Source organism: Mus caroli, chromosome 6 (assembly GCF_900094665.2).
Source record: "Mus caroli chromosome 6, CAROLI_EIJ_v1.1, whole genome shotgun sequence".
In the NCBI taxonomy this organism is placed as follows: Eukaryota; Metazoa; Chordata; class Mammalia; order Rodentia; family Muridae; genus Mus; species Mus caroli.
In genome coordinates this window covers 88,186,724-88,214,367 of record NC_034575.1, presented here as the reverse complement: position 1 = coordinate 88,214,367, position 27,644 = coordinate 88,186,724, and the positions used below count along the sequence as shown (strand labels likewise).

The window sequence follows — 27,644 nt, the reverse complement described above, 5'->3', positions numbered from 1 at the left end:
GCAACTAGGGTGAGGATCTTATACCCACACCCACAGTGACACACCCATTCCAACCAGGTCACACCTATTCCAACAAGGCCACACCTTCAGATGGTACCACTCCCTGGTCCAAGGATATACAAACCATCACAAATACACACAGTATTAGTTTTATGTCTTTGGTCTATTTTAATTTTTTCCCAATGTTTATTTGCATGTGAGTGGCCAGTTCCAGGGTTTGATAAAAAAGCTTAGGTTCAAATTTTTTTGCCATCTTTGCTGAAAACAGTTGCCCATAAATAGAAGAGTGTATTTGGTTCTGTCCCATTTGGTGGTATGTCTGCTATTGAGCATGTCTCTATGGTTATAGGTAGCTGTAGGTTAGAGTTGCCTGTAATTCCAGCTCCTGTGAGTTGGGGGGCTCACACTCTCTTCTGGACTCCTCAGGTACCTAACACTTTTGTGCACCGATTCACATATATACATAATCTAGATATTTATAAAAATATTGATTTCTACTACAAAAAGCAAGTTGGAGACCATGGTGGTCTTGACTTGTCAAACATCTACGTTACAAGACCACAGGTATGGAGCACATCTTGGCAGTCCCAGCCTTTTGAGGCTGAGAAGTATGCCTGAGTCCTCAGCTCTCCTGCCCTGTGCCTCTTGTTTGCAGATTCTGGNGAGCAAGTCCTGGTAGACGTGGAGACGAAGAGTAATAAGGAGATCATGGAGCACATAAAGAAAATCTTGGGCAAGAAAGAGTGAGTTGCTGGGTTGACCTGACGGGAGCAAAACTCAGCTCCCAAAAATGTGAGAGTGAGGGGACATGTACAGAGGGTATGGCAAGGGAGGGTTCTCCAGCCCCAGTTAGTAACGAGACCTTGGACAGTAGGATCAGTTCAGGCCTGGCCTTTNTTTCTCTCAGCAGATATGAGCTGAAGTCACCAAATCTCTTGTCCACTTCCTTGCTGTGACAGTGAGCAAGGGTTACCCCTGCCTTGGCATGCATGTAGTTAAAGGGAAGATAAGACTCGGTTCCCAGGTTCTTTTCTGCTCCTTTAATGAGGAAGGATAGGAAGGCGGGAAGCCAAGACACAGGCTCCTTCACCCCTCCAATCCATCTAGCCCCTGGCCCCCTAGCTCCCGTCCCCATGGGATGCTCCAGTGGTCTGCTTCCCAGTGCCTTTCCCCTCACATGGAAGAGGCCGCCCCTGTCTGGAGCCCCTGGTCATGTTTTGCTACTCTGTGTGTTCCTCGGCAGGGAGACCCTCAGGGAGGAGGAGCTGGAAAAGCAGCAACGCTTTCATCCAGGCAACTTTGGCCCCCGGAAGTACTGCCTGCGGGAGTGCATGTGCGAAGTAGAAGGCCAGGTGCCCTGCCCTGGCCTGGTGCCCTTACCCAAGGAGATGACAGGGAAGTACAAAGCTGCTCTGAAAGCCAGTACTTAGGTCTAAGCAAGGCCATCTGGGGTGGACTGGTGGCATTTGACTGGTGGAGATGGATTACATTGGTACCATAAATGATGGAACTCTGCAATGGAAAGGCCAGCTTGCACATCTGTTTAAAGGACATGGGATGAAGGCCAGGGTTGCCAGCTGCTGAACAGATGTCAATAAAAGATTTAGTCTTCCTATACATAGTAAGTCTGGTCTTGCTGGTCTAAAGACCATCAGTATCAGAGAGCTTGGGATGAGGAGGTGCAAGGCAGTTTGTCAGTGATTGTCTGGAACTGGCCCTGCTTCTTTCACTTAATCTCCCTCCAGTTTCTACACTGGAAGCTGTTGAGGGCTATTGCTATTGGTGAGCCAAATGTAGCTGGGAGAGTCCATGTTCTTACTTAGCAGTCCAAAGCAAACATGTGGGCAGTGTACTAAAGCCTGCAATTCTTTCTTCCTGAGAGAGGAGAGATTCCCCAGCCCCAGTTAGTAACGAGATCTTGGACAGTAGGATTATTTCAGGCCTGGCCTTTCAGTTTAGCAGATGGGAGCTGAAGTCACCAAATCTCTTGTCCACTTCCTTGCCATCAAGTCCATGTGGTGGAGGAGTGCCAGTGGCATTGTGTTAACTGTAGCATGGATTTTTCTGGCTTTGAGAATGAAGATGCCACCTGGGTGGTAATTTGACTCTCAATTCTTGCTTACTAGGTGAGAGACAGAGAGACAGACAAGACACACACACTCCTGGATGCCTTTCTAGGTATATTTTCCAGTTATCAGTGTCATTTNAGCTATGTAGACTCCATTCTTTAGTGGACAACAGAATCTTCCAGGGTCACCTAATGTTTACCACAGACTTCTTGGCATTTGGCCATATAGGTATGAGTTTATGAGGCAAAATTAAGCAGTGGTTGTTAAAAATGCCCAAGGCTCTTTAGATGCAACAAAACAGGGCAACTGCCCCCCCCCGCCCCCCCCACACACACCCAGGTCACTCCCATTCTCCTGGCCCCTGGTGCAGGGGTCTCAGGGAGGCAGTGCAACTGGAATCCTATCTGCAGTATAGTGCCTTTCCATTGTCTACTCTGGTTCTGGTTTGTGATTTTGCAGCAGACCAGGTAGGGGCTGCAATGGAATGCTTGTAGCTCTGATGTGTAAAGGATAGGAGTGCTTCAATAGAATTTGGTACAGCCCCCACAGGTCATTATTTTGAGTTTTTGTTCCCATGGTGTCTTACTGGCTGGTATCAGGGAATAGAGACTGCTTCCCTCCATGGCAGATGTGGCCAGGGCCCTAATCCTAAGCATGGACCTTGAAAAAACAAATGAAGTTCAGGCCCCAAGGGGACAAATTCTTGAACTTCACTTTGGTCNTGACCCTTGTTTCTGCCAAAGCTGTGGCAAGGTTACAGGGCAACATGTGGGCAACTGATAACTTCTGTGGCCTGGAGCAGATGCAGGTCTGAGGAAACCATTGATACTGGGAGAAGTCACCTCTTTACAATCTATCACTTTAGTAGTGACAAGGTTTACACACATGAAACTGACCACACAGACTTGAGTTGACTTGATAGTCCTCTGAAGTGATAGTTTTCACACTGAGGTGCCACCGGCAACTGTGAGCTCTGAACCCTCAATTGTAAAATGTAGAAGACATTAAGAGCAGTTTCATTCAACTACTGTATCTGAGGACACATTTTTTGCCCACAACAAATCGCTACCTAGTGTATGGGTCTGACATCTGACTCCACACCTGTCTCCCCACCATGCTCTGGGAATGTCTATGTAGGGTCCTTATGTCCATGCTGGATGACATNGAGAATTCAGTCTGAGTTCCCACCAGATGTCTTTCCACCTGATAGCGGTGTTGATGGACTATTCTCTGCCCACTGCTGGCTCCTGGGAGGGGGTTCAGGCCACATGTGACTGTTTTGAGGAAAAAAAGATGAGCAGCACACATACTAGTCTTGAATTTACTTTAATAGTATAAACCTCATGTAGGTAGTATTAAGCCACAACAACAAAGCCACATTGAACAGCATTTAGTAAAAGGCGCTCGTAACCATGCACAGCAACTCTCTATACAGACAACAATGCAGATTCTCCTTCAGGACTGAAGACATTGATTAGATAGAAAATTCAGTTTAAAAAGAACATGCGGGTTTTAAATGCCATCACATAGCTCATTTACATGGGGAGAAAAGCTGTACAAAATGGCAGCTCTCTGCAGGTTTTTAACCTGGAATCAGAAGGTAATGGCATCCATGGTGTTTTCTACAGTGTGAAGGGCAGAAATTACACAACCAGTCATTACCCAAGAAAATGCCACACTGGACTTNCTTTTAGTAGATGTCCTCTAAAAAGGGAGTTGAGGGTGGGGGTGATAAGGTTGTATCTTAACAGAGAAATTCAAACTACAGGTACAAACTAGTTGGTACTATGACAAAAATGTGCAGCTTTTCAGTTATAAAACTAGTTGAACACTGATTTACAAGTTAATTGGGAAAACAGACTAGAAAAATATTCCAGCACTTGAGTTGTGTGTGCAGCAGCAGTAGCATCCGTGAATGAGTAGGCTGTGGGGATGACAACTGATGGTACTTTCCTGAAGAAAGGCTATTTTTAATGTGNAGTCTATACCAAATGTTACCCAAACACTAAAACTTAAGAGTGGTAATGTTGAGCATTTTCCTACATTCCATGTATAAATATCAATATTGAAAATTAACTAAAAGTGCATATTGCTGAGCATTAGAAATGTCTGATGGTTCCCCTTCCTAAGCCACTTTTAAGTTTACTGTTAGGTTGCTGCTAAGACAATAGCCCCCAAAGAGAAAATGGAAGGATTCATTTAGGGACTGCCAAGCTTCCCTGTGTTTTACTTGGAAAGCCACTTTTAATAGTGTGATTGTCACAACAGGCAATGACACAGGCAAGATTGAACAACCACAAAGGGTGAGGCCAGAGACACNAGTGGGAAGCTGAAGCCAAAAGACCCACATCTCACCAAAGGCACTGAGGACTATAGTCTTAACAATTACTTCTTAAAACACTCCAGTAATTTACTTCAAAAACACAAAGAGCAACCTGTGGATCAGGCAAATTTTTGCACTTGGCTTCATCCAAGCCAGATGCTTGCTCACTGTGGCCACTGGGCCCTGTCTCCCAAGTCCTCATCTCAGCCTAAAAATCCCAATCATAGGGGACAAATATCAACAAAGACCTGGTAGATGAGGAAAATGTCAGCCTTAGCTTTCGTACTATTAAATACAACTTCTACAGAATGTAGTTAAGTTAGGATAATTTACTGATTGTGGTTTTTAGCTATCTGCACTGTTTTCATAGAATGTTTGGTAGACTGGTATTTTGTTTTTACCACCAGAGAGCCCCCATGTCTTGCTGACAGAGCCCAGGGTAAACAAGGGAGACTGCTGCAGCCCCTGGATCCCAAATGCCCATGTCTGAGCCACACAAAGCTCCAGCTTTGGAGCCTTTGGAGAAGACCAAGGGTCTCAGTCACCAAGCTCCTTCCAGTTATGCTAAACTGGTTTGTGAAAAGCAAGTTTATCCTTAGTTTTGGATANTAGGCTAACATCTCTTGCAGCTTCTGGGCCCTTGTAAATTTAGAGAACTGCCCTCCTAGCAGACTTTTCTGGCTCGAGGCTTCCTTGTGCAGGAATTAGTGCCACCTGGCCCAGGCAGCTCCCTGTCTAAGGAAAATGAAGTTGGTAAGAAACTCACCTGCACAACATTCCTGTTAAGGGAACCTTGCAACCCCAATATCTATTCACATTAGCAACGCTAGCATCAACTCTTGACAACATAGAAGTTTGAATATGTGGCTACATGTCTGTATACATAATGTACACCTATGTACACACATTATATACACTGTACAAAGAAGATAATATGAACACATGTACATTCATTCAGTCATCTAGGCCTGTAACTCTGGACATGCACAGTGTGGCTGAAGGGACAGGTTGTGCACAGAAAGTACACACTGATGGGAGGCACTCAATGAGGAGGTCCAGAACCTTGTACAAAACACCTAGGTCAACCTCATCTCATTTTGGAGTTGTCTTTAGAAATTGACATAAGAGTTAAGACTTTTTGCAAAGACCCATAATCTGGAGATTGGTAGTTAGGCAAAGGAAAAGAGGTGGGCATCTGTTTTACCAGGACCTTCCCCTTGGAAAAAAAAGCAGCTGTCAAGTGATGCTTTTCAAGGCCTGGATCTAGAATTTCAGCAGCACCAACAGCCCTGCTGCACCCAGCCACTGGAAAGCAGCAACAGTCTTCCAGACCCCCATGACAATAGGTCCAGCTCTTAGGGATACTGATCAGAGAACTGCATGAGCAGTACTACCCTTCAAAACAACTTTATGTAGTGTGGATGCTGCTGCTCCATTCGAAGGCCATACTGACCACCCTGANTGATGCCATGACTACCTCAGAACACCATCCACATCTAATACTAACACTGACAAACTAGAAAACCATTCCAAGGGCATAAGTGACTCACTTGAATTTCAATATAGAAACTCAAGACACCACAACCCCAACTGCAGCCTCAGAAAGAGACAAGGCAGTGAAGAGCCTCTTCAACACACACTGCAAACTGGAAGGACAGTGACACACTGTAACATTTGAGGAGTAACTAGGATGACTTGCTTAGGGAATTTGGTCTCTGTGTACATCTCCTGTCATATTTTATCCCAAATTTTAACATGGAACTATCAANATTTAAGACCTTTCTGGAAAAGAGCCTAGTTAGCCAGGTTGGTGTGTATCTNTCCACCCTAGCCTATCTGCAAAAGTAGCCAGGTCAGTGTGTCTGTCCACCTCCCTGAGAGGGGTGTCTAGATAGGTCAGCCCTGCTTCATAAGGCTTGGAGTATCACAGACTCATAAACCAAGGGTGGAAAGCCCTGAAAGCTGAAGCCCAGAAGCAACTGGGGCTGACCTTCATAGGTCACTCGACAAGCCATGGAATGGAGCATCATTCAAAGTTTGAAATGATTTCAGTTAATGAGAACATTGTATGGATACAATTGTTAAAGGTAAGGCCACAAAGATCTGGACAACCAGTGAAGGAGTTTGGCCCAAAGTGGCCCTGTCAATTGGCCATTACTAATGACGGAACTTACAAAGGACCAGGGTTAGAATCACCAACTCTTTTTTTTTTTTAATATAGAGGCTGGTACTTCTTACCCAACTATGTGGTCTAAATACCAAATGGGAGCCAGGATGTCCAGGCCCTGTCAGAGTGGCTCACATTCTAAAACCCTAAGGGAAGCAAAGCCAGCACTGTAAGATGTATTGATTAATGTGCTACAGGAATCTCTACAGAGATTAAAATAGACTATACTGGTGTCCAGAGCTTTTGTCTTAATTTTGAATACATACATAAGAAGAAAAAAAGCTTTAAGCTGGCAAAATTATGTCCTTTCCATCATTTGATACTGGCAATCCCTGCTGTTCTCCAACACTGGCTTCCAAATCTAGCTGGGAATTGAGAAGCTAGAGATACTTCTGTACTTAAATCCCACGAGCAGTGAATAAAGTGTCATTAACTCCTCAAAAGGAAACAGCCTATCTAGCCTTGAGCCCATGGCTGTACCTGCCCATAAACAGGTACAAACTTAATCTTACAGGAGGTATTTTGCTTAATTTCTGCTAATCTAAATGCAAATACCAAGTATACTTCCACTTTTTTTTTTTCCCCAGTCTCCTGTCCATGGGAATGCAAAGAGCTTTAAGTCAGATCTAACTTCCTTGCAACTGAATTCTGTATTCTTTCTTGTTGGAAACTATGGTCATTATAGCTTAAGGGAATTTGTGAATGAAGGTTTTTCTTTTTTCTTTTGGTACTGGGGATGGAACCCAGGACCTGGTGCATGCTAGGCAAGCACATTACCACTAAGTCACCACCCTACCCCACTTCCCAGACCCCTTTAAAACTCAGGAGTTTCCTCATTAAGTTGCTCAGATTGGCCTTCAAAGTATATATAAGTCTTGTGCCTCAGCCCCACAAGTGTTGGGGTTACAGGCCTGCACGATGTGCCCTGACTGAGGATTGTTTTTGGATTCTCTTTCAGAGAGAAGGTGGTCTACTTCTGTTATCTCACATGCCCCAGAGAGCTTTGTTGGACTAGCACATACCTGGGAGAACTGAAAAGCATCNTGTCCCAGTACACTAAAATCACTAATACTTAAAAGATCAGAAAGTATTTCTCTTGATGCCTTTTGTTTCACATTCTAAGGCCAGTCCCTCCCTCACCAGACAGTGAGGATACACAACCCCCACCCAGCTGCAGGCTCTGAATGATCAGATACTGGCCCCTCTCCAGATGCACCAGAAATAGGAGCTCTCACTGCAGAAGCCACACTCAACCTGGACAACAGGTCATGTCAAAGGATGCAGTCAACCACCTTGCACTCTGGTCAAAGGCTCCAGTTCCTACAAGTTGGTAGAGGGATCCAGGTGTACTTTCAGTCACTGGAAGAATTACAGGACTCTTATCACAGGCATTCGGACAAGCTGCAATCTAATTCTGAAAATTAGTGGAGCCCAGGTTCTGGAAGAGTCTGCAGACAGGGATCAGGACCAACCATGTGGGTAAGGACCCTGACAGGCCATCTCTGCTGGCATAGCAGCTCTTACTGGGTCACTGCAAGTTATATCCCCTGCACACAATGCCAGGAATCCACATTTTACTCACAGGAATTTAGCGTAGCACCACCACTCCACACAGCTAGAAGTGCTGCCCTCTTACAAATGTGAACGATTGTCTCCTGTACCCTAGTGACTTTTCACAGAAATCATTAGCATTTTGACAAAAGAGACACAGTTTTCCATTTGCCCTGTCCACAGGTAAGATGTTAACATTGCAGATTTGATAAGAAGTGCTTAGAAAGTGCTAACATTACCCTGGTAATTAGTAGCTATTAATTCCAAGGACTTTTTTTTTTAAATGTATTTACACATACTGTTCTTAGGTTCTTTTAATACTAGTCTCTGACATTATAAAACTTCAGTATTGTTTTTTGCCCTTTGAGAATTTTTAAATACAAATTGAATTAAAAGATTGTTCCAAAATCTGGTTCACCAAAAGGTGTTAAAACATTTTTTAGGGCAGGGAAGAGTTCTACTCATCTTTAGTTGCTATTGTCTGGGATGAACAGGAAGAAGTGGCTAACACACTGGAGACACCTGTGCACACCATGACACTGCTACACTTCCCTTCCCTTGCACCTGCACAGTCCTAGGAGGCATCCCACTGTTGGCAGCTGCTGGTTGTGCACTATAGACTGGCTCCAGTGATCTGGCCATTATATTCTGCTGTCTCCATCTTGAGGATGTAAGGAATTATGCTGTCTATTGAAACATTGCCAATGAGACCAGTAAAAAACAGTTCTTCTGTTATGTTGGAGCTCATGAGCCTGAGTGCTGGTAGGCGGACAAGAATCCTGGCCAATCTGGAAGAGAGAGAGCAGGCATTAGAGAAATGAGGTGTCTGGTTGCCTGTGGCCAATTCTTGGAGGCCCTTTTGGCTCCATGTACAACTAAACCAAACAGACCTACTATATCAATCTGATTTTGTTGTTGAAATAAAAAAATACAACAAAAGTTTAGCATGAAGGTAAAAAAAGTATAAAAGGTGTGTATGTGTATAGGATTGGTGAGATGGCTCAGTAGATAAAGGCCATTGACTACAGTGCCTGACACCCTGAGCTTGATCTCCAGAATCCATATTGTGGAAGAGAGAACTAACTCCTACACTTGGGTTATAATTGCACATATGCACGCCGGGCNTGGTGGCGCATGCCTTTAATCCCAGCACTCGGGAGGCAGAGGCAGGTGGATTTCTGAGTTCGAGGCCAGCCTGGTCTACAAAGTGAGTTCTAGGATAGCCAGGGTTATACAGAGAAACTCTGTCTCGGAAAAACAAAACAAAACAAAAAACCCCAAAAAGAAAGAAAGATTGCACATATGCATGCCCACACACAACATAAATGCAAACACCATTTCTAATAGTAACTATGGAGTCCTTACACTGTGTAAAGCTACTCTTCTTAACTGCACACACACAATTTTGAAATTTACCAACAAATAATAGGTTAAAGTACAGAGTATTGTATTCCTATAATGAACTGCTACCAATTCAATAAAGGAAGGATACTATAGCGATGCATATCTGCAGTCACCTCACTCAGGAAGCTGAGGCAAGAAGAGTAAAGTGGGAGGGAGGCCAGCTTGTGCTATACAGTGAGGCATAACAATCTATAGTTACTGAAAGCAGAGAGATCCAGATTGTGCAGTGACTATTTAAAAGAGCACAGCTGTTGTATTACATGTGCATATTTGTGCAAGAGCACTTTGGAAGAATATTAGCCACGTGCTCATGGTTTGCTCTTCTTGGCATGACAGCCAAGTGAAAAAAGGTTAAAAATATCCTTGAGGGGATGCTTTTTGATGAAGTAATTTTCTTTCCCTCTTTGGCTTCCTAGAATGTTCCTGCAATGCCTACCTTGTTTATGAAAAAAATTATTTAGAAATTATTAGAAAAATTAATTATAAATTATTTATGTGTATGAATGTTTTACTTGCATATATTATGAGCCAGTGTGATACAGAGGTCAGAAGAGGATGTTGGATCTCTTGGAACTTAACCCTGATCTCTGAAAGAGCATTAAGTGCTCTAATTGTTGCATCATCTCTGAGTGTTTCTCTACCTGTGGGTTACAACCCTTTCACAGGGGTCACCTAGGATCACTGGAGAACATAGATATTTACATTATGATTCATAACAGTAGCAAAATTACAGTTATAAAGTAACAACAAAAATAATGTTATGGTGGGGATAACAACATGAGGGTACTGGCTGCTAAGCCGGATTTTGACCTGAATTTGGTTCCTAGACCTCCAAGTTGTGTACACCAACACAGATACACAAAAAGAAAGTAGGTGCCATGTGTGATGGTACATGTCTCTAACCCCAACACTTGGGAGGCAAGTAGGTGGATTTCTGTGAGTGTCAGGCCAGCCTAGTTTGCATAGTAAATTCGAGGTTAGCCACGGCTGCATAGTGAGACCCTAATCACTCTATTTTTTCTTTTTTGATCTGAGGGGTGAAACAGATCAAGTGGTCTCAGGAAGTCAGCAAGGCAAANCAGGCTGGGTTTCATGGAACACCGGCCAACTGAGCTGGCCCTCAGAGGATGAACAAGGAGGTAAGCTAGGATACTTCAGGAGAATTAATATGAAAAAAGACACAAAAGCCTGAAAAGTGAGTTACAGGGGCTGTGAGATGGCTCAGTAGGTAAATGAGTGTTCCAAAGAACCTGACCATGTATTCAAGCTCCAGGACAGAGGGAGGAAACTCCCAAGGGTTGTCCTCTGGCCTCCAATGAAGCATCTGTGCCTCTTATATACATATCACATGCACACATACACACACCCCTCTAGAAAGTATATAAAAAGAAAAATACAACAGAATATTTATTAAAGACTGAAGAAATGCTGAAATGAGTTTTTGATTCATGTAGGATAGCTTTCCTCATTTTGGCCATGAATCTCATAAGTGCCTTCTTCACCTTTCCTGCCCTGGGTCTCTCTGTCTTGGATAGGATTGACTCAGGCTTAAAAATGAAACATCTGCTTCCTAATGCTGCAGAATTATGGTTCTAGAGTGAGGGGCTCTGCTTTCAGACTCCAAGGCCATCTATTGACCATAGACACCATGGAAACACTGTGGCCTCAGAAGAGAACAACCTCCTTACACACCAGACCAAAATTGTGGGTATGATACATACATACATACATACATACATACATACATACATACATACATACACAGCCCCGTTCTCGTATCATGTGACTCAAGGTCTTCAATGATCCCAGTGGAAGTTGGTTTTGGGAAACTGCATCTGTGCTAAGGAGATGTACACAAAACTGTCTTGACTTTACACAGAGAAACCCACCAGAGCCTCTGGCACAATAGCATTTCCTTTGAGAAGTACAGGGCAGAAGAAGTAGTCCTGGCAGTTCAGGGAGCCTAATTCTAATTCTGCTCAGAGGATCCAAGTCTGGGGAAAGCAGGCTAAATGTCTTTCTGGATTGTTACTTTTGTTTACTTTGGGAGGAAAGGGAGAGTTAGAAAATTGGGCCTGGAAAAGCTTGCCATACATTCTATTTTTTGGCAGATCAACTATACTGTCTAAATATGTATTAGGCTAATATACATCCTATTGTTAAAATATTACCAATTATTTCTCACCTATATAAAAGGACTTTTCCCCCATCAGTTTTCTCTAAGGGCAAAATTACCTTATGTAACTCACTTCTTAATTTGGGCCAGATTTCATTTTTGTTAAGGACTGGAATGCTGCCTCTCCCCATGAGTGCTAAGCACCTCTCTAATGTGTGAGGAGTTAGTTCCAGAAGAGTATTCCTGTTCTGACTGTCACCAGCAGTCAGAAGCATCCAGCCTGGCATTCCCTTATGTTTGTGCTCTTTCTTACTTATACCTGGAGATGTCAGTGATCTAAAGGAGGCTCTCCACACTGCTAGAATCTGACCCAGCCACATGCCCTACCATACCCCGTCCCGCCCCACCCATTCTTTTGTGTGGGGCATGGCCTTGTGCCTCACCTGTAAGTATCTTCTGAGTAAGTTTTCTGCACATAGTCCTGTAATTCCATCTGTGCCTTCTCCTGAAATTTCTCAATCTGGCTTGTGCCTGTCAAACCTGGATGATCTGAAAACAGAAAAGTAAACCCCAAGTTTCTTTCTGGATTTGGAAAGTATTATAGAAATCTTCATCTTTCTTTTTAGTCTGTTGATTGATACTTATCAAATATAAGCAACTGGACTTGAAGGTTGGCTCAATAAATTGGGAAGTTGTCACAATACTGGCTTTGCCTCTGTATTTTTCCAAGGCTTTAAGAGTCCTAGGAAGGTGGGTGGCTCCCAGGTAGAGCCTAACAGCCTTACCTAAACAGCACCCCTGAATTGGCTCTAGACTTCCTGCTTTATACTACTCTAGGAAAGAGAGATTTCTAAATATNTGAGAAATAGTCTCTTTTCAGATGTTTAATTACGTAATGACTCCTTTTCAATAGACACCTTGTTATGGTAAGGAGTCTGAGGAAGAAGAAAANGATTATGCTACAGTNAGCCCTTGCTGTTGAGGTCAATGGTAAGCCCAAATGACTTCTCCAGAGGTTTTGAGAACAGTTAGAGAAGAATGTGAGGCCAGTCCAGGTGCCTTTTTCATTCCACCAAGAATTCTCTGTCTCTTCAGCTGCTATAGTCAGGCCTATTGTTATCCAGAGTCAGTAAAGGTAAATTCCAGTCTACCTGGATTATACATAACTAGAGAACCTGGAAATGGGAGAGCCCAAACAAGAAAAATAGCACTGGATGGTGGTCCTATTTGGACAATGGCTTGGTGGAGGTGCAAATTAAATGTATTCAGAACATGAATCCCCAGGAACATTTCTTTAGGGCTATAGAACAAGAATTATTGATACTTGATACCAAAGCACTTATTAATAACACTCTAGGTTATATAAAATATTAAAGGGCTTTCCTACACCACTGATGACAATATGGCCATGTTCAGAAACATCAGTAGACACAGTGCAAAGTGTCACAAGTCCCCACCACATATCTTACCGGGACTAAAGAGAACTATAGCTTTAAGGTATGCGTACTCATAGCCGTCTATATCCAGTTTCGCCATGCTGTTACAGAACTCCTGCAGCTTCCAGATGTGCTCCATCACTTGCTTTATCCGGTCACCAGAAAGCTTATCTAGAAAAAAAATCACAGAACCTCTGAGGAAAACTAAGAGCAAGATCAGTCTTTTAAGGAGCATCACAGACAAATGGAGGTTAAGTTCACTTTCTAAAGAGAACCAAGTCATTTCAAGCTTGTCAAGGGCTGCATTTCCAGATGAAGGTGGAGTATTAAGAAGTGTTTGTTCCTGGAGAGATGGCTCAGTAGTTAAGAGCACTCAATGCTCTTATAGAGGACCTGGTTTCAGTTCCCAGGACCACACAACAGTGGTTCACAATCATCTGTAACATCAGTTCTGGGAGATTTGATGCCCCCTTTAATTTCTGGACATTGTACACACATGGCACAGGCACATTTATACAAGAAATCTTTTTTTAAAGGGTACTCAAGGGCTGGAGAAATGGTGGTTAAAAGCACTGACTACTCTTCTAGGGATCCCGAGTTCAATTCCCAGCAACCACATGGTGTTTCTGTAGTGGGATTATGATGCCCTCTTCTGGTGTGTCTCAAGACCTACAGTGTACTCATATACATAATATAAATAAGAAAAAAAATCTTAAATTACCTCAGTAATGCACCTAATTCAGCCTGTAGTTGCCAAGGGTTAATTCCTTCATGGCAACTCATGCCTCAGTTCACAGGGGCTAGCTTCTGCAGGGCTAAAATGAATTTTCTACTGCCACAGCTGCTACTCCACTTAACTATAAAATTTATTAGATGCCATTGCAGATCTTACTACAGGACAGTTGTTTGTCCATTCACAAAGATCAGCTGGGTCAACTTGACACAGGCTGGGCTTTGATCCAGGCACAGATTGGATAAAGATATATTCCACTCCCCTAGCCCTAGGACCTACCTTCCTGGATGCTGTTCTGTAGGTGGTTGACAATGGCTGCCAGGATGGTGGAGAGACTCATGACCTGGGCACACTGGGCCAGGCCAAGAGTGAAGAGCTCATTCCAGCAGGCCCTCACCAGGCTGGTATTGCAGTCCTGTCTGGGAACACAAGGATAAGGCTGAGTGTGTTTCATGTGGCTGACTCTAGGCATGTGAGCTTTATGGACTCAAAGCCCTAGCACTATCCACCATCTAGCAAGGATATGAAAATGGTTTATTATACGTTCAGGTCATTCCCAGAAAAATGACCCAAGTCCTTGAGTAAGTCCATGAAGGTTTTAAGTTTAAGTAAAGTCCCTTAGGAAAAATCCACATGGTGGAGAGAACCGATATCCCCAAATATTCCTCTGATCTCTTTATGCAAGCTGTGACAATCAGTTTAAAAAACATCCTTTATATGTATGTGATTATATGTACATCATTGTATGGGTATATGTGCATGCGTACATTTGCATTTAGGCCAGAGGTCAACATCAGAGTCTCCTACTGATTTTCGTGCTTACTGATCTGGAGGAGGTTTCAAAATGCTCAGATGAAAAAACAAAACAAAAACCCCACTCAGGGAACTAAGACCACCACTGTTTAGCTGCACATTAGGACACCTTCATAGAACAGTACTGATAACCCTGAGATGTCAGCTATCTTCCAAATGGCAGCAAGGGCAGGCAGTCAAGAATTTGCAGATGTTTGTTCAACAGTTACTGCCTGTCGAGTTGCCCCGAGAATGACAAACTAAACCATCTCTCCTTTAATAATGGTGAATTACTGTCACTATTACATTTGGGGACATATGTCACAGCACCCAGCCCAGGAGCACATTTCTATCTGCAGATCCCCTTCAGTCTTCAGCTCTAGATTAAGAGCTTTGTAAGATTTTACTTCTGGCAAGGATTTTACAGAGAAGAAAACTGAAGATTCATAGAAATGAAACAACGTTCCCACAGCCTTACGGCTGTCAAATGCTGTTCTTAATGATTCTCAATCCCAATCTGCTTACCCTAGGCCACTGGTATGAACCAGTGGACAATCTAATGTTTCCCATGTATCACNTATGGTGGTTACCCTGCAGCATGCATCCATTCATTACATTCCCACTATCATGTGGTTGTTTATGTTCTAGCCAGACTGCATGCTACAATGGTGGCCTATTCCAATTGGACATTAGTTACTTAGCATAGTAGCAGAGCTGGCATTGGGACTGACAGGGAAACAGGATCACCAAACAGTGATGTTCATGAACAAGCAAGCAGGAGGGGCTTCCTGCAGAGATGACACAAGCCAGTGGTCCTCACGGGCTGGTCAACAGNGAGGCAAGGCAATGTATACACACAAACCATTACTCTTGACACTCATCCTATCAAAGGCAAGACACATCTCCTAGCAACAAATCCTTGGCAATAAGAACTATTGTTTCTTTCAGTCTGTTGACTATATTTAATACAACTTTGGGTCACTGAATAAGGTAAAGTGGAACAATAACACTGTAAAGGACCTCAGGGAACTTGTGGGCCATTAATGGAAGAACAAATCCCAATACTCAAGGACATTCAGGAATAAAGGCCACTTACCCAAGTGCCTGGAAGGCTGGGATTGACCTTGCCCAGTGCATGGAGAGGAAAAGCAGGCGGGATGCAGACTCACAGATGTAATGTACATTGAGGTACTCTGGCATAGGACTGGGCATTGTAAGCTGGAAAATAAAAGGCGTTGTGACACAAGAGCTAAAGGATGGACAGGTGCTCTTGTCAACTTATCTCCTGTTTCAACAATGGTAACTGTCTCAGATCTCAAAGAACTTCCAAAAGCCTGTCACTAGTGGAATATGTGACCATGTAGCCAAGGCTTTCACCAGCTCCCATGGTTTCTTGCTCAGTGACTTGAGTCCAGCAATCTGGATTGGGGTTCAGGAGCCTATAGGACACTTTCCAGCTCACCTATACAAAGATGTTTTCAACAACTCTTGACCTCAGCTATATTGTTGTTATTAGCTCTAATTCACTGGCCAAGTGTTTTTAAGGGTAGCTTCAAGATGGTAATGAAAAGGTGCTGGGCAAAGTAACATCTCAATGGAAGAACAGCCTGCCAGGGTCCCATATGCTATGATGTCCTCAAAAAGTCTAGTGTCTTGGAAGCAACCTGAGAAACAAGCCTTGGACAACTGTAGTCAGGGACCCTATCTACCCAAATGACTGTCTAGATATCTCCAGTACAGAGTGTACTAAGACAAGAGATTCATTCTGGAGACTATAGATTGGAGAGCCTCCTGATGCCCTGTCGGGAAAGCAGACACAGAAAGAGCATGGGAAAGACTGAGAACCTACTAGTATTCTACATAGTAGAGAGGCCAACAGGTGCCTGGCTGAGCCTGTGTTGCTGTCATAGGAAAAGGCAGAGCACCCAGCCCCTGATCCTCAGTGGCTAGCACCATGGCAGTCTATCTTGGCTGTGATGTGCCACAATTATTGGAGGGTCATTTTCAACAAGAATATGCTTTGGAATTCAAGATTCTGCCACAATTACAAAATGAACTCATTGCAAGGTCTGAAACTGTATACTAGCATTGGTACAGTACCTGGCTCTAGCATACAGGGGAAGTAGATAGCACGTGCTAACTTACTCACCTTGAATGTGACATGTGTGTCTGAAAGGAGAGGGCCTTCAACTTCAATGATGGGTGTTGACTGATCTCTGCTGATGACATGGATACTCCCTCCTCCACTAGCATCTATCCCATCTGCCAGGCTTGGAGGTGAAGCACTATCTGTGGTATTAAGTGCTTTCGCTAAGGTGTCAAATGCCCTATGAGCAAAAATGAAACAGACATCACCAATGGCAAATACAGTAAGAAAGCCCTAGCTAATTCTACTTAGATCTCATGTGCTTTCCTCTACACCGAGGTCTCAATATTGCATCGGATTACAAATTAACAGGAGGACTGTGTAGCTCCCAGTAAGTCCCCATCTGGCCTGACACTAAGGCCAGAATAGAGAATAGAAGAGTAAAACACAAGGGCCAAGCAGCAGGGAAGAAACACCCTGAGCAGTTAGCCAATGCCACCTGGAACCAACTATTGCCATCCATCAGCTAGCATGTATCACTCAGAAAACAGGTGTGAGCAAAGAGAAACAGAAAGAGGTATGCTGTTTTGTGCAGGTTCATTACACAGTGCTCAAGACAAAGAACATTTGTTTGATGAAGACCCCGGTTTAAGGAGCCAACTGCAGCTCTGACTGCCTTATTGTCACATGACATAAGTGGGTTCTCCTTCATTGTAAATTCCCATAGTTAAATGTGGAAGACAACAGATATGTGGGGTTGTTTTGACAACTTTATAGTTCTTTAATTAGACACAAGAGTATTTTTGAAGTATGTAGTTCACTGGCACAGTGCTTGTCTTATACACAAGCAGAGGCAGAGGTCAATTTCCAGGACCAAAAATAAAAATATAAAACTTATTTATAGCATAGGTGCCAAATGTTGGCATCTATCCTTACAACACAATGCCGGGAGAATGTAGAGTATCAGAGGGGCTCATACCGAGTAATCTCACTTGCAGACTGGTCCTCTGGCTGCATTTCTGAAGCATCACCGTTGTTCAAAGATTCACTCAGGTTGGCCAAAGAGGTCACTACATTTGCCAGTGTACCTAGAGCTCCTTGGCTTGTTTCAGCCTATTAAACAAATAATAGTAATACAGTAACACTAAAACATGAGCACACACAGAATGACTTAAGGGCAATGAAATGAAGAAGGTAACATGTTTATTCAAGGCCAGCTTCTAGGTGTGAATGAAGAGTCATGCTAGGAAGATCTTTTTGCATATCAGAATGGATCAGGCTTTTGATGTTTTGTATTTTGGTTACAGCCACATACACAGATCCACATATGTGATACAATAACATTGGGATAAAATGACAGAACAGATAAAGTAGCACGCCACTCCACCCAGTAGCAAAGTTTTAAGCACAGAACTGATTAATAAATTACAGTAGAACCACAACATACTGTGCAGATGGCACAATGGGAGATGACCTCTTGGACCAACAGATATCTCAGTCTTTAAGTTCGTTATTTATGGCTCATTTGTTAGCCTATTACAAATTATCTAATGGAAAAGAACTGGAGCTTTTACAAAAGGCTGCTTTAAAAAAATAGCTACCTTCCCAGCATACTGGGGGCCTGCCAATATGTATAATAAGGGGATTAAATTCATAGGGAACAGAACCATAGAATATCTACAAAGATGCCATGTGAAGAACCATTGAATGTCCACAAAGCTGCCATGTGATNGTGACTATTGCCATTCAGCCCTGAGTGGAGTATCTGAAAACCACAAGCATCTTTAGAACAAGTCCTAGGATGACTATTATCATGAGAAATTAATGTAGCTACAGGAGGCTATGCTTTCAGCATCATGTCTGATGGCCAAGAGAGCAGGTATAGTTGGAAAAGCAGCCTGCACTGCAACACAGGAGAGAGTGTTACCTTGGAATCTGCGGCCAGGAGAACTGTACCATCCTCACGTATCAAAGGCTGTTGGATGTTCACAAGCATCCCTGGATCAAGAAGACCTGTTTGTCTATTTAAGACACAAAGAAACCCAAGGTAGTATCTAACATTTTCTGCACATTATGTTTATGCTACATTCAGTTGGCTTCCATATATGCCAGGCAGTCTACGAGAGAAAAGCTCTAACATTCAGCCCAGGGTGAGTGGCCACTTGTCGGCTCTCGCTCATGACTCTTCACAAAGCNAGGCATCAGGCTCAGGGAGGACAGAACAGATGCCTACCCCTAGGCCTTCTATACTAACTGTGGCCATTCTTCCCAAAGTTTAACTGATACTCAAAGAATTGTCCAGTTTTTGTGTAATGCATTTTGGATTTCTGGCTCCTTATTTCAGTTCTCTTTAAAACCAGTTCAACACAGTGTGTTAAAAAGAATTAACAAGTTAGTTTGTGGCATCATCTGGTATTTTCTTCTATATTGTAAAAAAAATAAAAGGCCTTTCTTTATTTTGAGCTATAGACAGCTAATGCATAAAGTCTAACCCTTAGGATCAGTTGTGTCCTGAAGTGACCCTCAGCAACNTTAAGTGGATCAAAAGACAGAATGAGACATGCCAGAGCTATGGGAAGCAGGTGAGAGCCACGTGTGTGCCCTTTCCAGGAATATCTGTGCTTCTTCAGGCCAGTGTGGAGACTGAACACAGTACTACTCTGTGGGAACAGGAGACTGACCTTGCTCCATCTTTGTCTGCCACAAATGTGGGAGTGGCTATCAGAGGACTTCTCAGATCTTTCCGGATATAGATCTTCTCAGTGGAAGCAGCACAATTGCTTGGTTTCTCCCGTTGNACATCAAAGGGCTTCCGTTCACTCTGTACAGCTTAAATTACAACATATTCATATTTAGAGAAAAAGAATCAAATGAATAAACACTGTAACATGCTGAAGTTGTTTCTTAGCAAATCTGTAAAACACTGGCGTTCGGTCACCACGGGCTTTCCAATCAATGCAAAGAGTCAAAATCAACAACCCCAATGCAAAGGTATACAAAGGCTCAAGATGGCAGGTGATGCTTGCTCAGAAACTGCCACTCTGATGTGACCTAAGGAGGCCAATATCTTCTACTGCTTGTTTTTTTGTTGTTGTTTTGTTTTGTTTTTTAAATTTCTGTCACTAACCAGCTGGGCTCAGCCCAGGATAAGAAATGCCAATCTTCAAGTGGATCCTTCATATAGATTATCCCATACCACAAATGGCAGAACAATCTTGCTAGAGTCCAACTTCATTCAGTCTGAAGAGTTTCAGCAAACTGGAGGCTGTTAACTGCATATAGCAATTTCTTTCCCAGCAACCAAGCTTAAGCATGGGTATATAGGGGCTGGAGAAAGCTCAGAAGTTAAGAATATATTACTCTTATTTAAAGAGGACCACAGTTCAGTTCCCAGCACTCACTTTAGACAGCTCACAACTGCCTGTAAACTACAGCACTAGGGAGATCTAAGGCCCTCGATAGGTGCATACATTCACATGTACACAGTACACATAGACACATACACATACATAATTAAAANTAAAAAAAAANTTTTAATGATATATATTTGTCACAAGCAACTGAAGAAAATCTAGATCTTGGGGGTGGGGTGTACAGTTTATATATGTACAGAGGCCAGAGATCAACATTGAGGATTTTCTTTTATTGTTTTTCTCCTTTATTNTGATTTAGGGTCCTTCAGTGATCATGTAGATCACTGACTGGCTAGGTTGGCATGGCCAGCAAGCTCTGCTGATCCACCTGTCTTCACCCCTAGTGCTACAACTACACACATTAGTAACACCACCCAGCTCTTACATAGGTGCCTGAAATCTGAATTCACATCTTCATGCTAATACAGTAGACACTTTACACATCAAGCCATCTCCCCAGCCCACAAACTGTTCTTGTTTTGTTTTGTTTTGTTTTTCGAGACAGGGTTTCTCTGTGTAGCCCTGGCTGTCCTGGAACTCACTCTGTAGACCAGGCTGGCCTCGATCTCAGAAATCCGTCTGCCTCTGCCTTCCGAGGGCTGCACAAACTGTTCTTAAAAGCAAGAGACCAAGCCTTGGGTCCAGATGCCTTACTACTAAGTTGAAATGTAGTTGGACTGTGAGTTTGCAACTATGCCTGTGATTGACCAAGTTTAGTCCCATCACTGCGTACAACTAAGGACAACCTGTAAGTCTGACGGTGCAGACCACCCTAAGCTAGACATGTCTATAGTATACTGACGGTGCAGACCACCCTAAGCTAGACATGTCTATAGTATACTGACGGTGCAGACCTACCCTAAGCTAGACATGTCTATAGTATACTGACTGTGGTAGTACAGGTTGCAAACATACTTCTTGTTCCCCAGTGAATTTTGTTGTCCCAGTCCTAGAATAGGAAACAACAATGAAATCCACTGGCTCTAGTCTTCCTAGGAGCCATGAGCCACTATTAGCCTGTTGTAGGCCTGACTCTGTGCCTTTCCATCCTTGCTGTACACTTAAGCACAGCTTGCTCACAGTGACTTTTCTGTGTTGCCTATTTTGGGACCTGGTTCTTAAGATTTCATCATTAGAAACTGACTCAATGAATGGCCCTTGTGAATGAAAGACTAGTTTTAGAATACTGCTGAGAGGAGGATTTCAGNCCTTTTGTGGCTGCTTCCACTTGGATGGGTCACAGACGAGGCCCAGGGATTGAGAAAGGAAAGGAACTGTTTCTGGTAACTCTTTAGCCTTGGTCTCAGCTTTACTCTGAAGTTGTCGCTACCTAATCTCCATTTCTCCTGTCCTGTTTTCTGATTGATTGGGAAAGGGACTTTCATATATACCATGTATACTGTCAAAACCCAGCAGTGTCAGCTCTGGAGTACCTGGCTGCCCAGAATTTAGGTAAAGCACAATGAAGCTTTTCTGAGTATTTCCACCACCACCCCCACTTCCCACCCCCTTTAAAGTCAAAGGTAAACCACACTTATTTAGCAGGCATTTACTAGCTTGGTGGGGCCCTGCTACTCACACTCCATCTTCATGCCCATCTCCAGGCACTTCTTCAGCCGGCAGAACTGGCAGCGGTTGCGGTGGTGCTTGTTGATGATGCAGTCTTGGCTGCTCCGACAGCTGTAGGTCAGATTCTTCCTCACNCTCCTTTTGAAGAAACCTTTGCAACCTTCACAACTGACAGCCCCATAGTGCCGGCCTGAAGGGAAGTGAATGAACACATGATTTGGCTCCTCATGAGCAGAGGTGAACTGTCCCAGCCCTGTTCTCACTGGGTGCACTGTCAGATGCTGTCACCACAGGGGTTAATGGCAGCCCAACAATATGTCTACCTCATATGTCCATATCTCTACAGAAACCTTGTAAGGTCATGATGGAAACCCAAAGCTCATATATGATGTGACTGCTCTTGGCACACAACCATCCCAACACACAGAGCAGTTCAGGCAACTCTGCTCCAGTCTGCACACTTGGCTATAGAAGCAGCTTGGTGTCTACTCTTACTGCCAGACTAAACAGTCTATCATTCCTATATTCTTGCTTACTTTCTAAGTCCTTGTCTCTAAGCACCCCTTGAGGCCCTTCCAGGAACATGGCTACAAATCACAGCTCATTTCTCTACTCANCTACTCGGTCTTAATTTAGCTAATGACCTCAGCTCATCCTTCTTAGCTGATAAAGTGCTACTGTATATCACAACCTTACACTTTCTGGACTTCTCTTGCTTCCAGAACCCAAGCCTACAGCTCAACTGTTAGGAAACTTCACAGCATCACTATTCACACTGACTAGAGATTAATTTGGAGGATCTCATTTTCCTTTGAAGCACTATGGTACTGAACTGACCCCATGTCAATACTGCCTTGACCTTTTTTTGTAATGTCTCCTTAAATTTGCTATCTGGGTGACTTCTAAGAGCTGGAAACAGTGGCACTATAAGGCTATGTGATGAGGCCTTTCCTTAAAGCTCAGAAGAACCCTGAGCAACAAGGAAACCAGGCAGTTTTTGGCTGTTTCTGTCCCTACTTCATGTATTCGAACATTTGCAGTGTGTTTCCTTATTTAGCAGACACACTCCAATGAGAAAGTCCATTTCCATTATAGGAAAATGTACAAGATGTCTGGACAGCCTGGAGAAACACAATCAGAACCAATGACAGCGCTGTCTACCTGCTTCCAGGGGAAGATGGGCCTTTAAGTGGTAGGATGGACTGGCTTTACCAAGACAAGGTAGGATCAGAAGCAGGTACCAATGGCAGAGAAATGGTAAAACCAGCTTAAAGGAAAAAAAACAAAAAACAAAAGCTTCTGAAGATGCTTCCTCCTAGATTTGGTCAAACCCCCTTTTCAAAAAGACAAAATGAAATCCAGGACAACAAACCGTCCAGACTTCCTGTGAGTGGAAAAAAGCTGCTTCAGAACTCAGGTCTATGCCCCAGATCCCTGAGCTGAGCTTCTTCATTCCCACTGCCTGCCTTACTGCTTTGCTTACCTTCTATGGCTCCCCAGTGCTAGCAAGCCTCCTGTCTCCATCAGAGCACTAACTGCGGAAGCCTTTGGGCTCTCCTTGAAGGACACCAGAAACACAGATTTAAATAACTCACCAGAGGCCTTGGGTCTCCACTAAGAGTACACACACACACACACACACACACACACACACACACACAAAGAGGCATGCATGCACGTCTGCGTACACTGTTCCAAGGGGCACAGCATGGTTCCTACTCCATCATAGAAGCTTATCACACAGGGTTTAGTAAAAGGATAAAAAGAAAAGTGAGACAATTTGGATGGGGGGAATTATATACATAACACACCCTGGGTGATACAAACAAGATGAGAAAAATTTTTTTACGTAATATCATATAAACACTTGGAAACAAATCTCAGGGTTTCTTGGCCTTTCCTATCAATTTGCATAATCTGACAACTACTTTGCTTATTACGTGAGGTTCATGTTTGAAACCCACATAAAATGTTCTTTCTCAAGTAACCACTTCCCTACCCTATAAAAGGTCATGTTGCTCCTTGATACATGCCAGGAGCCGGAGTCACATACCAGAGGCTTTGTCGCCACAGACCACACAGTACTCCACCACCTGGGGCCGCTGGACGTCTGCCTTCCCCAGCAAACGCTCCACAGAAGCAGAATCCGTGACGATCTAAGATGTTGGCAAACAAACAGTGCCAATTAAAAGCTAGATAACTAAGTAAAGTAACATCTAGTTGTGTATCCCCCTGTCTTAGGCATCTAAACTAAAAGAACTCTAGGCAGAACTAGGATTACTTTAACCAACAGCTTCTTCATTCAACAGCCAGGTAATTCTGCTTCCCCACTGGCCTGCACATGTCAAGGATTACTCTCCTATCTTGTGACCATCACCAAAACTGGAGGTCACATAGGGATCACATATAGATTCTCTAAGGTAAAGAACAGGTAAGGTTCTTCAGCTATGTTTCTCATCCCATCGAACAACATGGAAATATACAACCTGGCGTGTTTGTCACACCCAGACTTTCCTGATTGGACTGCTTGTTGAAGCACCTGGTAATGGATANATGGACTAGTACAGATGACAGCAGAAGCCTGCTATTTCCTCTCACTTGTAGGTAACTCTCTAGATTACAAACAGTGCTATCCATCTAGGAGAAAACAACTGATATCAAGCTAAGAAATTTTAAAGAATGGTTATTTTTAAAATGTACTTAATTTGAGCACACAATAAACCTTCAAATGAATCTCACACGATGGGACCATATACAGAAATCAGGTAAAAATCACCTGTGAAATGACAACATCAGAAGCCAGTCTTTCACAAATCTGTGCTTTTTAACAAAATGGATAGTTGAACATCAAAAGATCAGAACACACTTTGGGAGAAGGAGAATAAGATAGATAATGCTGGTTAGCTGCACTGCTAGCTATCTCAGAGAACTTTCTGAAAGCAGAACACACTGGCTGTCTAAGTCTAGCTCATCAAGGGAAAAAGGAGGTTCTGAAGTTTCTCTCTATAGTAGAAAGAATGCTCCACACATCAGTAATAGCCAAACAGTGGGACTAACCAGGTGTCAGCCAATAGATGAAAGGATAAAAACAAGAGCTGGCAGATGGGTCAGTCAGTAAACACCTTGCTGTGTAAGCACAAGGCCAGTAAGACCTTGGATCACCAGGCTTACTGGTCAGGCAGGCAGCCTCTCCAAATTAGTTTTGAGAGACATATCAAAAAATAAGATGTAGAGCCAGCAAAAAGTCTCAGTGGGAAGAGGCACCTGCTGCTAAACCTGACAATCTGAGTTCAATCCCATGAACCCACATGCTGAGAGCCAACTCTTGTAAGATGCCCCCTGATCTCCACACATATGCTGTACCATGTATGCACTCATAGGTAAAATACAAAATATAAATTTGCCATATATATAATATAAAATGTCATAAATATATAAATGCATCAAAAATATTTTAAACAGATATAGATTCTGAAGAGATGTCTTTGCAGTTAAGAGTTTATAATGTTCTTGTGGAAGACTCAAATTCAGTTCTCAGCACTCAAATTTGGGAAGTTCACAACTGCAACTGCTTGCAACTCTAACTCTAGGTGACTGGACACCTCTCAAGTTTCTACAAGCATCTAAACTTACTAAAAATATGCACTTGAACCCACCCCACACAAACACTCACATGGGTTGGAAATGGGTGAGGGGGAGCAGGAAATTGACAGAGGAGGGCTTGAGGGAAAGGGAATAGAACACTAACTTCTCCCATCTTTTCACTGTGGCTTATGTGTGAGAGCCCAAATAGGTACAGTGTTTCAGTTTGGGAAGATGAAAAGATTTACAGATGGGGCTACAAAAATGATTAAGATGGTAAATTTTACATTATGGACAATTCACAAATTAAAAAACAAAAATCAAGCCAGATATGGTGGCATATACNTTTAATCCCAGCATTCGGGAGGCAGAAACAGGCAGATCTCTGTGACTTTGAGGCCAACATGGTCTACATAGTGAGTTCCAAGACAGGAAGGGCTATATAAAAACCCTGTCTCAAATATAAGTTTAAAAAAATTTAACATAGACCGTGTCAAAACATACTTATTCCTGATTACTCTGGGGCGCTGGCATAGAGCCTCCAACCTTACAATTGGCCCTGCTTTGCCCTCAGCATCTTTATTTATTTGTTTATTCGTTTATTGTGGCTACCCTTATTGATTGAATGTGGCTGCTCCCAATCCCATCTTGCTCATCTTGCTCCTCCGTCTCAGAATAGAAATAGGTAAGACAGAGCAGGAGACAGAAGTACAGAATAGTTCCTGGAAAATATGTCAGATCAAAATGAAGAACTGGACTTAGGTTGGCCACCTACATGAGACTGAGGTAAGAGTGGTCAGCTCTAGAGGGTGCCTTAAAGATATCTGAGGCTAATGGTTTCCACCATATGGCCCTTTAAGAACAATTCTCCAGTGGCCTCACTATAACCTTGCCTATGCCAGTGTCTTTTCCTTGGATTAGCTTTTATCCCTTCTTACTGTTCCTGCTTGTCTTCTGGGTATGGCCATTCAATTTACTGGTTTTTAATTTAGCTAAGGCAGCAATCCCACCATGCTTGTAAATTCCCAAAGGCAAGGCAAAACTAAGCTGAGAACTGGTTCAGTATCTAGTCTAGAAACAACCACCTGTCAATGGGCCTTACCTGGATCCTGCCAGGGACAAGGTTGTCCGAGGTGGTGAATATGAGCTGCTTGGCACTGGATGTTTCCGGAGAAGCCAGGATCACCTTCCCAGTTCCAGCTCCATCTGGGCTGGTTAGGATGAACTGCTGCTTAGAGGATCCAGAAGCATCCACTGCGGTGACTATCTGGATCTTTTGTCCTGTCTGCTGGTCTGTTACAATCTACAAGATATAACATGGAAGCCCCTTTGCTTGGTGTGTCTTTAGACCTGTTTAGACCTGTCTGCACTTGCAGACAGTGCTTAGGAGGTGATCACTAGAATCGATGCTGGTCTAAGATATACTGCACCAGTTGTGATGGCTAATCTCTAACTGTCAACTTGACGGGATTTAGAAGCACTAAGGAAACACACATCTAGCTGTCTATGGGAGTCTTTCCAGAAAAATTCGACAATGTAGGGAAGACCCACCCTGAATGCAAGTGGTGCCATTCCATGAAATGGAACCCTGGACTGAATAGAATAAAAGGGAGAAAATGAGCTAAGCACCAGCAATCAATCTGTTCTGCTTCTGGACTGGATGCAATATGGCCTTCTGTTTCTGTTGCCATAATTACTTTAACTGGTATCTTATCAAAACAATAAGTAAGATAAATACATAGTGAACTTTTCAGAAATTATTTTTTCAAAAATTAGTTTTATTCTAGGATCCTTTCTTTAGTATTTTTAGAATTAAAAGGCCCTTTTTGAAGATAATCATAAAAATAGATAGGCTTAAACATTTTTTAAGAGGGGGTGGAGTGGATACTGGTGGGACATGCTTTTAATCCTAGCACTTGGGAGGGGGAGTCAGGCGATCCTGAGTTCAAGGCCAGCCTGGTCTATAAAGCTAGNTCCAGAATAGCCAGGGCTAAATACAGAAACCCTGTCTCAAAAAACAAAACAATAAAAAGCACCCCATCCTTTCAATAGTCAAAAAAGACAGCATTAACTCTTCAAAAATCTGGAGATGGTTGCTTTAAAGAAGTGATAGTTTTGAAGGGAAGATCCTGTAAGGAATCTGTCTTGGGTGGCTGAATTCACTTGGCTCTCCATTGTGATTCATCACCAACCCACTCCATTTTCTGAGTCTGAGATCTCTTAGAGGCTACATCTAACTTTACTGTTGTGTGGTCAGGCCAAAAGAGGCCTAGCACTTGGAGAGAAGATATTAAGACTGTGGAATGNAGTGACGCAGCAGAAGGCCTGACCCCAATTCCTTCAAAACTGAAAGTCTTTTCTTCCATGAACTCATAATTCTTTTCCCTCAGACTCTAAAGGGCT

General features: G+C 43.1%; 2 protein-coding genes across 8 annotated transcripts in view; one reads left to right on the top strand and one right to left on the bottom strand.

The window, feature by feature from the left end:
* The window catches only part of Mrps25 (mitochondrial ribosomal protein S25), a 13,470-nt gene extending 11,131 nt beyond the window's left edge, over window positions 1-2,339 (top strand). Inside the window, exons 3-4 of the mRNA XM_021164254.2 lie at window positions 656-743; window positions 1,244-2,339. Of these exons, the coding sequence (XP_021019913.1) occupies window positions 656-743; window positions 1,244-1,430 (275 nt within the window). The 3' untranslated portion in view covers window positions 1,431-2,339. The remainder of the gene's footprint in view (window positions 1-655; window positions 744-1,243) is intronic.
* A 1,040-nt stretch (window positions 2,340-3,379) lies between these two features.
* Window positions 3,380-27,644, bottom strand: part of Nr2c2 (nuclear receptor subfamily 2 group C member 2) — a 70,396-nt gene continuing 46,131 nt past the window's right edge. For all 7 annotated transcript variants that reach the window (XM_021164250.2, XM_021164251.2, XM_029478883.1 and 4 more), the window contains 12 exons: window positions 26,344-26,544; window positions 23,713-23,815; window positions 21,670-21,849; window positions 19,359-19,506; window positions 18,605-18,698; window positions 17,657-17,790; window positions 16,741-16,918; window positions 15,688-15,809; window positions 14,079-14,218; window positions 13,100-13,237; window positions 12,074-12,179; window positions 3,380-8,898 (listed from right to left, as the gene is read on the bottom strand). In XM_021164250.2, coding sequence (XP_021019909.1) covers window positions 8,724-8,898; window positions 12,074-12,179; window positions 13,100-13,237; window positions 14,079-14,218; window positions 15,688-15,809; window positions 16,741-16,918; window positions 17,657-17,790; window positions 18,605-18,698; window positions 19,359-19,506; window positions 21,670-21,849; window positions 23,713-23,815; window positions 26,344-26,544 — 1,719 coding nt within the window. In that variant the 3' untranslated portion in view covers window positions 3,380-8,723. The remainder of the gene's footprint in view (window positions 8,899-12,073; window positions 12,180-13,099; window positions 13,238-14,078; window positions 14,219-15,687; window positions 15,810-16,740; window positions 16,919-17,656; window positions 17,791-18,604; window positions 18,699-19,358; window positions 19,507-21,669; window positions 21,850-23,712; window positions 23,816-26,343; window positions 26,545-27,644) is intronic.